The following is a 10,762-nucleotide window of genomic DNA, read 5'->3' on the forward strand; positions in this document are numbered from 1 at the left end:
CAATAACAGCAAGATAGAGTCATGTTTCCTTCACACACTCCGTGTATGAGAAATTCCACCACGTCGCGTGGAAAGGAAATCTGACCGTGCTGGTCCTGGAGAAACCCGGGATATGGAATCTTGTGAGTACGGACTCGTCAAGCATGGCTAGAAAGCTATATAAAGGGAGGCTTGATGGCCTCCCAGTCTCCTTCTCTCATCATCCACACACACCCCAGATTTATACACTCGACTCCACCAATCATCCACCTCCGCAAACAAATCGTGCCCCCCTTCCCACCCACCAAACCCACCATGCAATCCATCTTATCAGTAGCATGCCTCCTGGCCCTCCTCCAGACCGCTGTATCCACTCCCGTTCTAGCTCCACGGGCGGACGTGGTTGCGCACGCCGGCAAAGGACAATCGGACTCGAAGTGCTACGGCATGCTCACCGGCTTCTGCGGCGGGTACGACATGGGCTTGGGTCTTGGACTCGGGCTGGACAGCTTCGGGCTCTTCGGCATGAGCCCGCTGCTCAACTACGGCGTGCTGAATCCGTACAGTGCCTGGGGAATGGGATATCCTTATCTCGGCGGCGGTCTGTTTAAGAAGGACGCTTCGGATGCCCAACAAAATGCTCATGATCACTCGGTTCGTCGTCTCCTCACGTTTTCTGTCTGCGATGCCAATATTGACACAAGCTGCATCCCGTTTCCTTTCTCCAGGCCTAGTCCCGCCACATACGATAAATCCACGAAATCTATTAATTCTTGTAATTTGTACCTGTACAATCCGGCCATCTTTGTTGTATTTCCTTAGATCCTGTCTCAACCAAATAATATTTTTCTTGTTCCAACCGCTCTAGCCCAGGGCCACACCCCATACTACCAGAGACAGGGCCCACACTAAGCTACCGGAGGAGGGGAGGCACATTTGAGCTCAGTTGACTGCGGTTCGGGAGTTTGACCACCGACCTTGGGGCCTGGCTTTGGTTCCGCACAAAGATAAATGTCATAAGCTCGAACTGATCGCGCTGCTTCAATCATAGCTTGGGCACACCATGGGCCAAGTCGTATCCTGCGCAACTTTCATTTCGCCTCGACCACTATTTTCACCAATCAAAACCGACGACCACTACTTAGAAGATCTAAAGGAATTTCGCCGCAAGAAGCTGTTCTTCAAAGTCAGCTCCCTGACTCGTGAGCTGAGCTTCTTGTTTGGCTAATCCAACAATTGAAGCTTTCCCGAAACAAATATCGTCGTGAGGCTCGTACACTTAATGCCCGAGGGATGATAATCAAATTTTCCGGTTCTGCGTCGGACTCGATTGACAGCTTGATCGCCGGTAAGACCCCCCCCCCCCCCCCCCCGCGCCTGCTTGCTTCATCGCGCTCATCTTTTCTGCTTTCCGCGGCCTAGGAACTACACCATCGAGCTCGAGTTCCTGTCCTACCTTGATGCCGAGAACCCTCGGAGCTCGATCGTGGCTGGCGACCCCAAGGAGGGCCCGTACGCGTACTCCGGCCAGAGCTTCGCCGCGTGCAAGGTACATCCTCCTCCCCCCTGTCTCGCGCGCGCACTTCCTCCGTGTTTCTGACGCGTCTCCGCCTCCTTGTCCGCAGTACACCAACTGCCCGATCCACGCCAACGTCGCCTCCACCTACGTATACCATTTCCAGACACTCGCCTCTGTAAGCTCTAACCCGCCGTCGTCTGGCATCCCGTAGAGAGAGAGAACTGACGCGCTCTGCACGCAGGACTTCAACTACCTCACCTTCAATGTCACCAACGACTTCTTCGGCCCCAGTCTGTTCTGCGCCGGGACGCCCATCAACTTCCAGCAACAGCCTTGATTGCCCTCCTCCAAAAGCCCCCCTTCCACGGCGCGCTCCCCCGCTTCCATACCTTCGCTTCGAGCCCCAACAAAGGACAGTTTACTTCCCCCCCTCTCGCCTCTTTCGTCTGCCATGTTATCCAGAGACCTACCCCACCCTCACACACATCAGTACCGACCCCCCCTATAATAATCTTATCTCCTCGCCCATTTGTACCCCCTCCCCGCCCAAAACTCTCCCCACAGTTGTGCCCTTACCTTCCATCCTATTGAAAACGAGAGAGCAATGATCAGGACGCAGATGTTTTATTGTCTTAAAGGAATCCTCCCCACCTCGCCCGTTCCAGTGCCTGCTGTCTCCCTCTGCTGTGCTCTGTCCCTCTCGCGTGCGCTGTCTGTGCCACTCTGTCTGGCCTGCCGAGGTAACTTACAGTGCTCCCACATTCCTGGGTGATTGGCGGCTTATCAGTGAACCCTTCTATTGCACTTTTGCAGGCAGTCTGCCGGTGGCCGCCGCTGGCAGAGACAAGACCATCCTGCCAAACGCTCCAGCCCACACTCCCTCACTGCCAGAGCACTTGATCTCCCGTAGGAGGTGAGGCACGTTTTAGCTCAGTTGACTCCCGCCGACCTTCGGGCCTGCCTCGCCCGTCCGGGAGCACAGCGGAGGCTCTGACAGTGCGGAAGTGTGGGCCCTAGGAGCCCTGGTAGTACGCGGGCGTGGCCCTGGACTAGAGTGTTTGGAACAAGAACAAGATTACTTGGTTGGGACAGGGTCTAAGGAGATACAACAAAGGTGGCCGGATGATACAGATTACAAGAATTAATAGAGTTCGTGGATTTATTGTATGTGGTGGGGCTAGGCCTGGTGAAAGGAAACAGGATGCAGGTTGTGTCAATATCGCCATCGCAGACAGAAAACGTGAGGAGGCGACAAACCGAGTGGTCATGGGCATTGTGTTGGGCGTCTGAAGCGTTCTTCTTGAACAGACCGCCGCCGAGATAAGGATAGCCCATTCCCCAGGCACTGTACGGATTCAGCACGCCGGAGTTGAGCAGCGGGCTCATCCCGAAGAGCCCGAAGCTGTCCAGCCCCAGCCCAAGACCCAAGCCCATGTCGTACCCGCCGCAGAACCCGGTGAGCATGCCGTAGCACTTCGAGTCCGATTGGCCTTTGCCGGCCTGTGCACCAACGTCTGCTCGCGGAGCTAGAACGGGAGTGGATACAGCGGTCTGGAGGAGGGCCAGGAGGCATGCTACTGAGAAGATGGATTGCATGGTGGGTTGGATGGTGCGGAGGTGGAAGATTGGTGGAGTCTAGTGTAGAATCTGGGGTGTGTGTGGATGATGAGAGGAGACTTGATAGCCTCCCTTTATGTAGCTTTCTGCTGGCATATCTGCCTACTCACCGCCATCGGCCTGCTGCCGGGATCACACATCACTCTCAGCTGAAGTTAAGAAGTGTGGTTCCCAGTTTGTGTTGTGCGAGTGGTAGAATCTCCCATATGCCCTGTGTATCAACTATCCATAAGGGCGGTATCTCCCGGCGGTTTTGTTCTTGAGAGCTGTTTCAACAAAGCCACCGGAGCATGGCACCGATAAAAGCGCTCTGTTCAGTTCCCCTTCGCAGTCCCAAGTGCGCAGCCGTGTTCAAACGAACCCGCTTCGGGCTCGCGTTGAATCGAGGGAACAAACTCCGTAAAGCGGTGACGGATGGAGTACTGTCCCCCAACGTGCGGCTCTCATGAACCGGTGAGGATGAGAAGCCGGGCGCCGCCGATCAGGATCCGATTGGCCCCGCGAAGGCATCTTGTGTCAACATCGGCCAGGGATAAACCCAACCAATAACAGCAAGATAGAGTCATGTTTCCTTCACACACTCCGTGTATGAGAAATTCCACCACGTCGCGTGGAAAGGAAATCTGACCGGGCGGTGGTCTTGGAGAAACCCGGGATATGGAATCTTAGTGAGTACGGACTCGTCAAGCATGGCTAGAAAGCTATATAAAGGGAGGCTTGATGGCCTCCCAGTCTCCTTCTCTCATCATCCACACACACCCCAGATTTATACACTCGACTCCACCAATCATCCACCTCCGCAAACAAATCGTGCCCCCCTTCCCACCCACCAAACCCACCATGCAATCCATCTTATCAGTAGCATGCCTCCTGGCCCTCCTCCAGACCGCTGTATCCACTCCCGTTCTAGCTCCACGGGCGGACGTGGTTGCGCACGCCGGCAAAGGACAATCGGACTCGAAGTGCTACGGCATGCTCACCGGCTTCTGCGGCGGGTACGACATGGGCTTGGGTCTTGGACTCGGGCTGGACAGCTTCGGGCTCTTCGGCATGAGCCCGCTGCTCAACTACGGCGTGCTGAATCCGTACAGTGCCTGGGGAATGGGATATCCTTATCTCGGCGGCGGTCTGTTTAAGAAGGACGCTTCGGATGCCCAACAAAATGCTCATGATCACTCGGTTCGTCGTCTCCTCACGTTTTCTGTCTGCGATGCCAATATTGACACAAGCTGCATCCCGTTTCCTTTCTCCAGGCCTAGTCCCGCCACATACGATAAATCCACGAAATCTATTAATTCTTGTAATTTGTACCTGTACAATCCGGCCATCTTTGTTGTATTTCCTTAGATCCTGTCTCAACCAAATAATATTTTTCTTGTTCCAACCGCTCTAGCCCAGGGCCACACCCCATACTACCAGAGACAGGGCCCACACTAAGCTACCGGAGGAGGGGAGGCATGTTTGAGCTCAGTTGACTGCGGTTCGCCAGTTTGACCACCGACCTTGGGGCCTGGTTTGGGTTCCGCCGGCGCGCCGCAACTGTCGTGTCAGTTTACAGCATGATCAGTACGCAGATGTTTTATTGTCTTATCCCGCGTGTAAAGGAAACCTTCCGACCTCGCCCGTTTCAGTGCCTGCTGTCTTGTGTGCTCTGTCCCCCTCGCGTCCGCTGTCTGTCCCGCTCTGTCTGGCCCCCGAGGTAACTCATAGTGCTCCCACATCTCTGGGCGATTCGCGGGCCATCTTCTACCGCACTTTTGCCAGGCGGTCTGCCGGTGGCCGCCGGTGGCAGAGACGAGACCATCCTGCCAAACGCTCCAGCCCACACTTCCTTACTGCCAGAGCACTTGATCTCCCGTACACACCCGGGCGAATCGGGAAAAGCCCTGTGCGCCCACCTGACGCAGGAGTCATACATGCGCCAGGTGGGCGTTACAGGACGCCAGCATGACCAGGAGTCACGGTGGCGCCACCGTGATACACCGCTCGCCACCCAAGCCTAGAAGGCGTCAGGATGAGCGGGATCTTGGCAGGGGCCGCTGAGGGCGTGAGCCGGGCGCCTCAGCGGGTTGCCAGCCATGCGTCATGGTTGAGCTGGCGTCAGGCTGTGCCACAAACTGGGGTCGGCACCCTATCGCACAGGTCATCCTGACGCCGGCGGTGACCCACAGCCAGCGGGCGTCCGCATGTTGCCCGCCCGGCTAGTTCGCCGCTTGGGCGCCTCGAGGTGGTGTGAGGCCGGGGTGCTTGTTGGGTTGCGCCCTCGAGCCGGCCAAGGGGCGACATGATAGGGGATCGGCATGATCTCCTCATATGCCCTTATGCCCCTGCCACCGACCACCCTTCATCGTTTCAGATGAAGGCAACCTCAAACGTGCAACATGCACATACAACACTGGGTCGGGTCACCTGCCCCGCCCCCAAGACAGCACTTGGGTCGGTTACCTCGCTTCCCCGCCCCCAAGTCTTACCAGCACGTCCTTGAGCAGGGCATGATCGCCTGCCATCGCCGCCGTGCCGCCCCCGCAGGCGCAGGAAGATCACTCTGCACACTCGGATCGTCTTGGTGCACTGGGGTTATTTGATCTCAACAAGGCCGCCCCCGTCTCAGCCCCTGGATGGGTGTCTTTGTTAGAGTCCGATATGCACTTATGCACACTTTAGCTATCTCTATGTACTTACATCAGATGTACATAGTTGTTTAGCTTCCGTCAGTGACAGGTCCAAACCCTAACCCTGTCACTGCCAGGCACATACAGTCCAGCTCCCGCGTGCCCGGTATCTTCTCTCTTTCCTCACCAAGATTGGATACCGGGATCGACACGTGGAGAGCTGACCGCCGCCGGACTGTATTGTGCAGGTCAGTCAACTTTTGTTTAGCAATACCACCGAGATTGGATACCGGGATTGACACGTGGAGAGCTGACCGCCGCCGGACTGTATCGTGCAGTTTCCGAGCCTTCTATAGGTTGAAAGCCGCTCTTTTTCCAGGCCACGTTTGTCTTAGGATAAGGTTCCATTTCTACAGGAGGTCGGTTGAAGAATAGGATTCAGCAGGATATTGAGATAGACAGGATCTGCTTAAGGGACAAAGGAATCCCCGAGGAAGAGATTGAAAGAATCATACAGGAAAAATACCCACAAGTTCCCCCCATCCCAACCGACATGGCTGCCAACCCCAATGATGCGCTCGCCGCCCTTCAACAGCAAATGGCCGACATGACGGCTGAATTGAATTGCCTAAAGGCAGCCCCACCCCACGCCCACGATGCTGTGTCTGCTGCTGTTCGTGCTCAAGAACATCGCCAGGAAGTCATCCTGAGCAGCTTCTTGAAGTCCCCTCTCAAGCTTCACCAAGAAGTGAACCCCGATCACGTGGTTCTGTCCTACAACTCGGCCAATTATTCTCAGTGGGAGGAGTCAATTGAAGCAACTCTTCAATATGCCTTCTCTGTGACTGAACCAATGATCGCGAAAACGAACACCTTCACCGACCTGGCGACTGAATATAACCATACAATTGCCAGTCTGATGAAGAACACGATAGACAAATTGTTGCTTGGGATTGTCAAAGCTGCTGGTCACAAAACCGCTAAGTCAATCTTCAAAGCCTTGAAGACCAAATGTGAACGGTCGGATTGTTGCCACAAGATTGACCTGATGTTGTCTCTCATGGAGCTGGCCAATGATACAAGCATAGCGAACAAGGTGACGATGTCAGCTTGGGCTAAGGTCATGAGCGAGCTTGAGCAGTCAAAACTCACTCTTAATGAGGCCGTTGGAATCCTGCTCCAAATCAATTTCAAACCAGTCACCGGTGCCGCATTGACGAAGTTTGAGTTGACGGTTGATCAACACCTTAACAACAAGAAGGCCCCGTCTTTTGCCGATGTCGCCACGGTAATACAATCGGCAACTGGCAAGGTCAGCAAGAAAAGTGTAGACAGCATGGCGATGGATCTTGATTGGATCAACGCGCTCAGCCAGGGAAATTGTGGGAAGTATGTTGCCCCGCAAAGACATACGCCAGGTGATAACACGGTGAAGCTCAACCATCCCCGCTTCGCAGTCGAGCGAGCTGAATACTACAAAGGGAAAGGACCGACGGAAGAACAAGTTCAACGCTATGGTCTTGACTGTGCTTATTGTTCCCAACATGGTCACTGGTTCTCCGATTGCTCAGAGTACTGGCGTGCAGTGGCGATGAAGAAGATTGCTCCTCCTCCTGCGGATTTCAAGTTGAAAGATTCGAAGTACATACCACCGAGGCGGTCCAAGCACCACGTCCGTAAGGTGACCATTCCCGGGATGACGGAAGGTGTCCTACTTGACTCTGGTGCTTCAGCACATGTGAGTGGTCACACGTCACTTTTCAAGGCAACTTGCAAGCTGACGGCTCCACGTACGTTCTAACTGGCCATGACCGACTGCAACGTTACCGTTACCGACATTGGAAGGGTGACCATCCCGACACCAACGGGGAAGATTGTGATTGAGGACGTGTTCTTTGTGCCTGGTGTGGATGGGATAATTTTGTCAACCGGACGGTTAATCGCGTCTGGGTGGAAACTACAGTATGAGGGGACCAAGGCGACATTAATTGATCCCTGTAATAACCGCTATTCAACAATTTTCCACAATTATTGCTGGTCGTTAGAAACTCTTAACGCCCGCCACCATGTCAATAAATTCACACAATTACCTTTGTTTGATCCTTATAAGTGGCATCTGCGCCTTGGACATGCGTCTGATGAGATTGTAAAGCGTTACCTGAAGTCAAACTACCCGGAAGTCAAACTGAAATGGTCTGAGTTCTTCTGCGATCGTTGCACTATTTCCAAGAGCACCAATCGAAAATCCTTAGGTGTTGATTCCCAGATCGTCCGTGAGAAACCACTCGACCTGATGGTTTCCAATGTTGCCGGACCTTTTGAGACCGATTTACATGGGATGCGATACTGTGTGACACTCCGGGATCATGCAAGCACTTTTTCATTTGTTGGTGCAATTGAGGCTAAGTCGGATTTCCCGGATAAGATCATGTTGTGGTTAGCACATCTAAAGAATTACTTCGGCCGATACCCCACCAATATTCAATGTGACAATGCACCTGAATATGTCCACACGCTACGGAAAAGGCTCGACGCCATCGGAGTGAAAACTGCGCCGAGTGCCCCTTACACTCCACAGCAAAACGGAGAGGCGGAGCGGTTGAATAGGACGATTGCAGACATGGCCCGCACTATGCTCCACGAAAGTGGTCTGCCGCGACGTTTCTGGAGCTACGCATGGTCGACGGCTGGCCACATTCACAACCAAATACCCAATTCAAGGACGAAGGATAAATCACCTGTTGAAATGTTCTATGGAGTGAGGCCTAACCCAGACGTACTCTATCCGTTTGGTGCGAAGGCATTGATCCATATCCCTAGCGAACGTTGGAAAAAGCTGGATGAGAGAGCTCAAGAAGCTGTCTTGATTGGCTACCCGGATGCTGGAGCCGGATGGCTATTCTTCTCACCCAGGGAACGAAGAGCAATACACTCAACTTCGGCCGTTTTTCCGGATTTCCAGAATCTGCCCGTCAAGAAACAAGTCAAGAAGTCTGACTTGGATTTCGTACTAAACCAAATCATGCTGAAGTTAGGCGAGGAGAACACGGACGAAATTGCAGCTAATGAAGAAAAGGCGCTTTCTCACCTGAATCCTAACCCGGAAATCGATTTGCCAAAGAACATCAAGGCGGCTCTGGCTGGACTCAACTTGGCATCCTGGCGTAACGCTGCGATGTACGAGATGGATAAGTTTGGTGAATTGGATTTCTGGGAAGCCGTGGATCCGTTCAATGGCGTGCGGGTTCTTGGTGCTTGGTGGGTGTTTTCCTTGAAGCGGCGACCGGACGGGACAATTGAAAAGTTTAGGGCAAGGTATGTTGCGAAGGGTTTCAATCAGCAATTGGGTGTTGACTGAAATGAAACGTACGCACCAACGGCTTCCCTGAATACGCTCCGGTTGTTGATATCCATGGCAAACAAGTTCGGTCTACCTACGGCGTCCTTCGACGTCAGCTCTGCTTACCTGTACAGCCCGATCGAAGAAGACGTTTTTGTTCAGCCGCCGGTAGAAATCTTTCCGCATCTGAAAGGGAAGATAATGAAACTGAAGAAAGCCTTGTATGGGACAAAACAAGCTGCTCGCTGTTGGTGGAAATATTTTAAACTGACAGTAGAGAAGCTTGGTTTCACAGCTAGTGAAATTGAACCATCACTTTACCTGTTCAAGAAAGGTGCCGGTTTTGTTATTATTTGGCTCCATGTCAATGATGGATTTGCGGTGGCGTCGGATGTCTCACTCCTACATCAGCTTCGGGATGGAATGATGAAAGATCTAGAAATCAAGTGGTCAGACAAGGTTGAGCGGCTCGTTGGAATCAATTTTGAGAAGCGGGAAGACGGAATCTACCTGGATCAGACCCTAATGGCGACAAAAATTGTGGAAAAATATCACCTTGTGACGGTTCCTCGAACCGTAGCGCTGAGTGACGACCTGCTTGAAAGTCATGCCGGAGATCCTGTGAACGCGACGGAATACCGCTCAATTATTGGGCCACTGATGTATCTGTCTAGCGGTACACGACCGGATATCTCTTTTCCAGTGAATCTGCTAGCGCGATTCAGCTCGAACCCAAACAAGACTCATTGGAATGCTCTCGACTACTTAATTGGCTATGTTAAGAAGATGGCAAGGAAGAAATTGGCTTACCGGGGTACTGGAGAGGGACTGCAATTGTGGACCGATGCGAACTGGGGGGGCGAACACGAGCAATCGACGACGGGGTATGTGATGTTGATCAACGGTGATGTCATTGCGTGGGGGTCGAGGAGGCAGACGGTGGTTGCACTTTCAACGTGTGCGGCTGAATATCTTGCTCTCTCAGAGGGTTCTCAGCAATTGGCGCACATCATGAACATCCTGGAGGATATCAAGGTTTATCCGGACATATCAATACACGTTGACAACGAAGCAGCTATTCTCATTGCATCTGATAATGCTTTGAAGAAGAAAACTAAGTATCTACAACGTGCTTTCTATTTTGTCAATGACCTGGTACGGGCGAATGGAATCAAACTGGAATGGACGAGTACGGTAAATCAAGTGGCGGATGTGTTGACAAAGAAGCTGGGAGCAACAAAAATGATGGAGGCAAGCATCAAGCTGGGATTGATTGACTAAAGTTTGCATGCGTGGGAGGGGGTGTTAGAGTCCAATATGCACTTATGCACACTTTAGCTATCTCTATGTACTTACATCAGATGTACATAGTTGTTTAGCTTCCGTCAGTGACAGGTCCAAACCCTAACCCTGTCACTGCCGGGCACATACAGTCCAGCTCCCGCGTGCCCGGTATCTTCTCTCTTTCCTCACCAAGATTGGATACCGGGATTGACACGTGGAGAGCTGACCGCCGCCGGACTGTATCATGCAGGTCAGTCAACTTTTGTTTAGAAATACCACCGAGATTGGATACCGGGATCGACACGTGGAGAGCTGACCGCCGCCAGACTGTATCGTGCAGTTTCCAAGCCTTCTATAGTCTTGACGGTGTTGAACGTCTGAATCGCCGCTGATTGTCATAGTGCATCCTAC

The 10,762-nt window shown here is 52.9% G+C and overlaps 2 protein-coding genes across 2 annotated transcripts; one reads left to right on the plus strand and one right to left on the minus strand.

Moving 5' to 3' along the window:
- Window positions 1-1,042: 1,042 nt before the first annotated feature.
- Window positions 1,043-1,835, plus strand: PtA15_14A343 (uncharacterized protein; the record flags this gene model as incomplete). Its single annotated transcript, XM_053163049.1, has 5 exons — window positions 1,043-1,165; window positions 1,317-1,327; window positions 1,402-1,528; window positions 1,605-1,673; window positions 1,740-1,835. 5 exons carry the CDS (start codon window positions 1,043-1,045, stop codon window positions 1,833-1,835), a joined length of 426 nt encoding a protein of 141 aa, XP_053027014.1.
- Window positions 1,836-4,553: 2,718 nt separating this feature from the next.
- On the minus strand, window positions 4,554-5,417 carry PtA15_14A344 (uncharacterized protein; the record flags this gene model as incomplete). The annotated part of the gene is made up of 2 exons (XM_053163050.1): window positions 4,554-4,654; window positions 5,285-5,417. The coding sequence occupies 2 exons, from the start codon at window positions 5,415-5,417 to the stop codon at window positions 4,554-4,556; spliced, it is 234 nt and encodes a 77-aa protein (XP_053027015.1).
- Between the last annotated feature and the right edge of the window lie 5,345 nt (window positions 5,418-10,762).

Source organism: Puccinia triticina, chromosome 14A (genome assembly GCF_026914185.1).
Source record: "Puccinia triticina chromosome 14A, complete sequence".
Lineage (NCBI taxonomy): Eukaryota > Fungi > Basidiomycota > Pucciniomycetes > Pucciniales > Pucciniaceae > Puccinia > Puccinia triticina.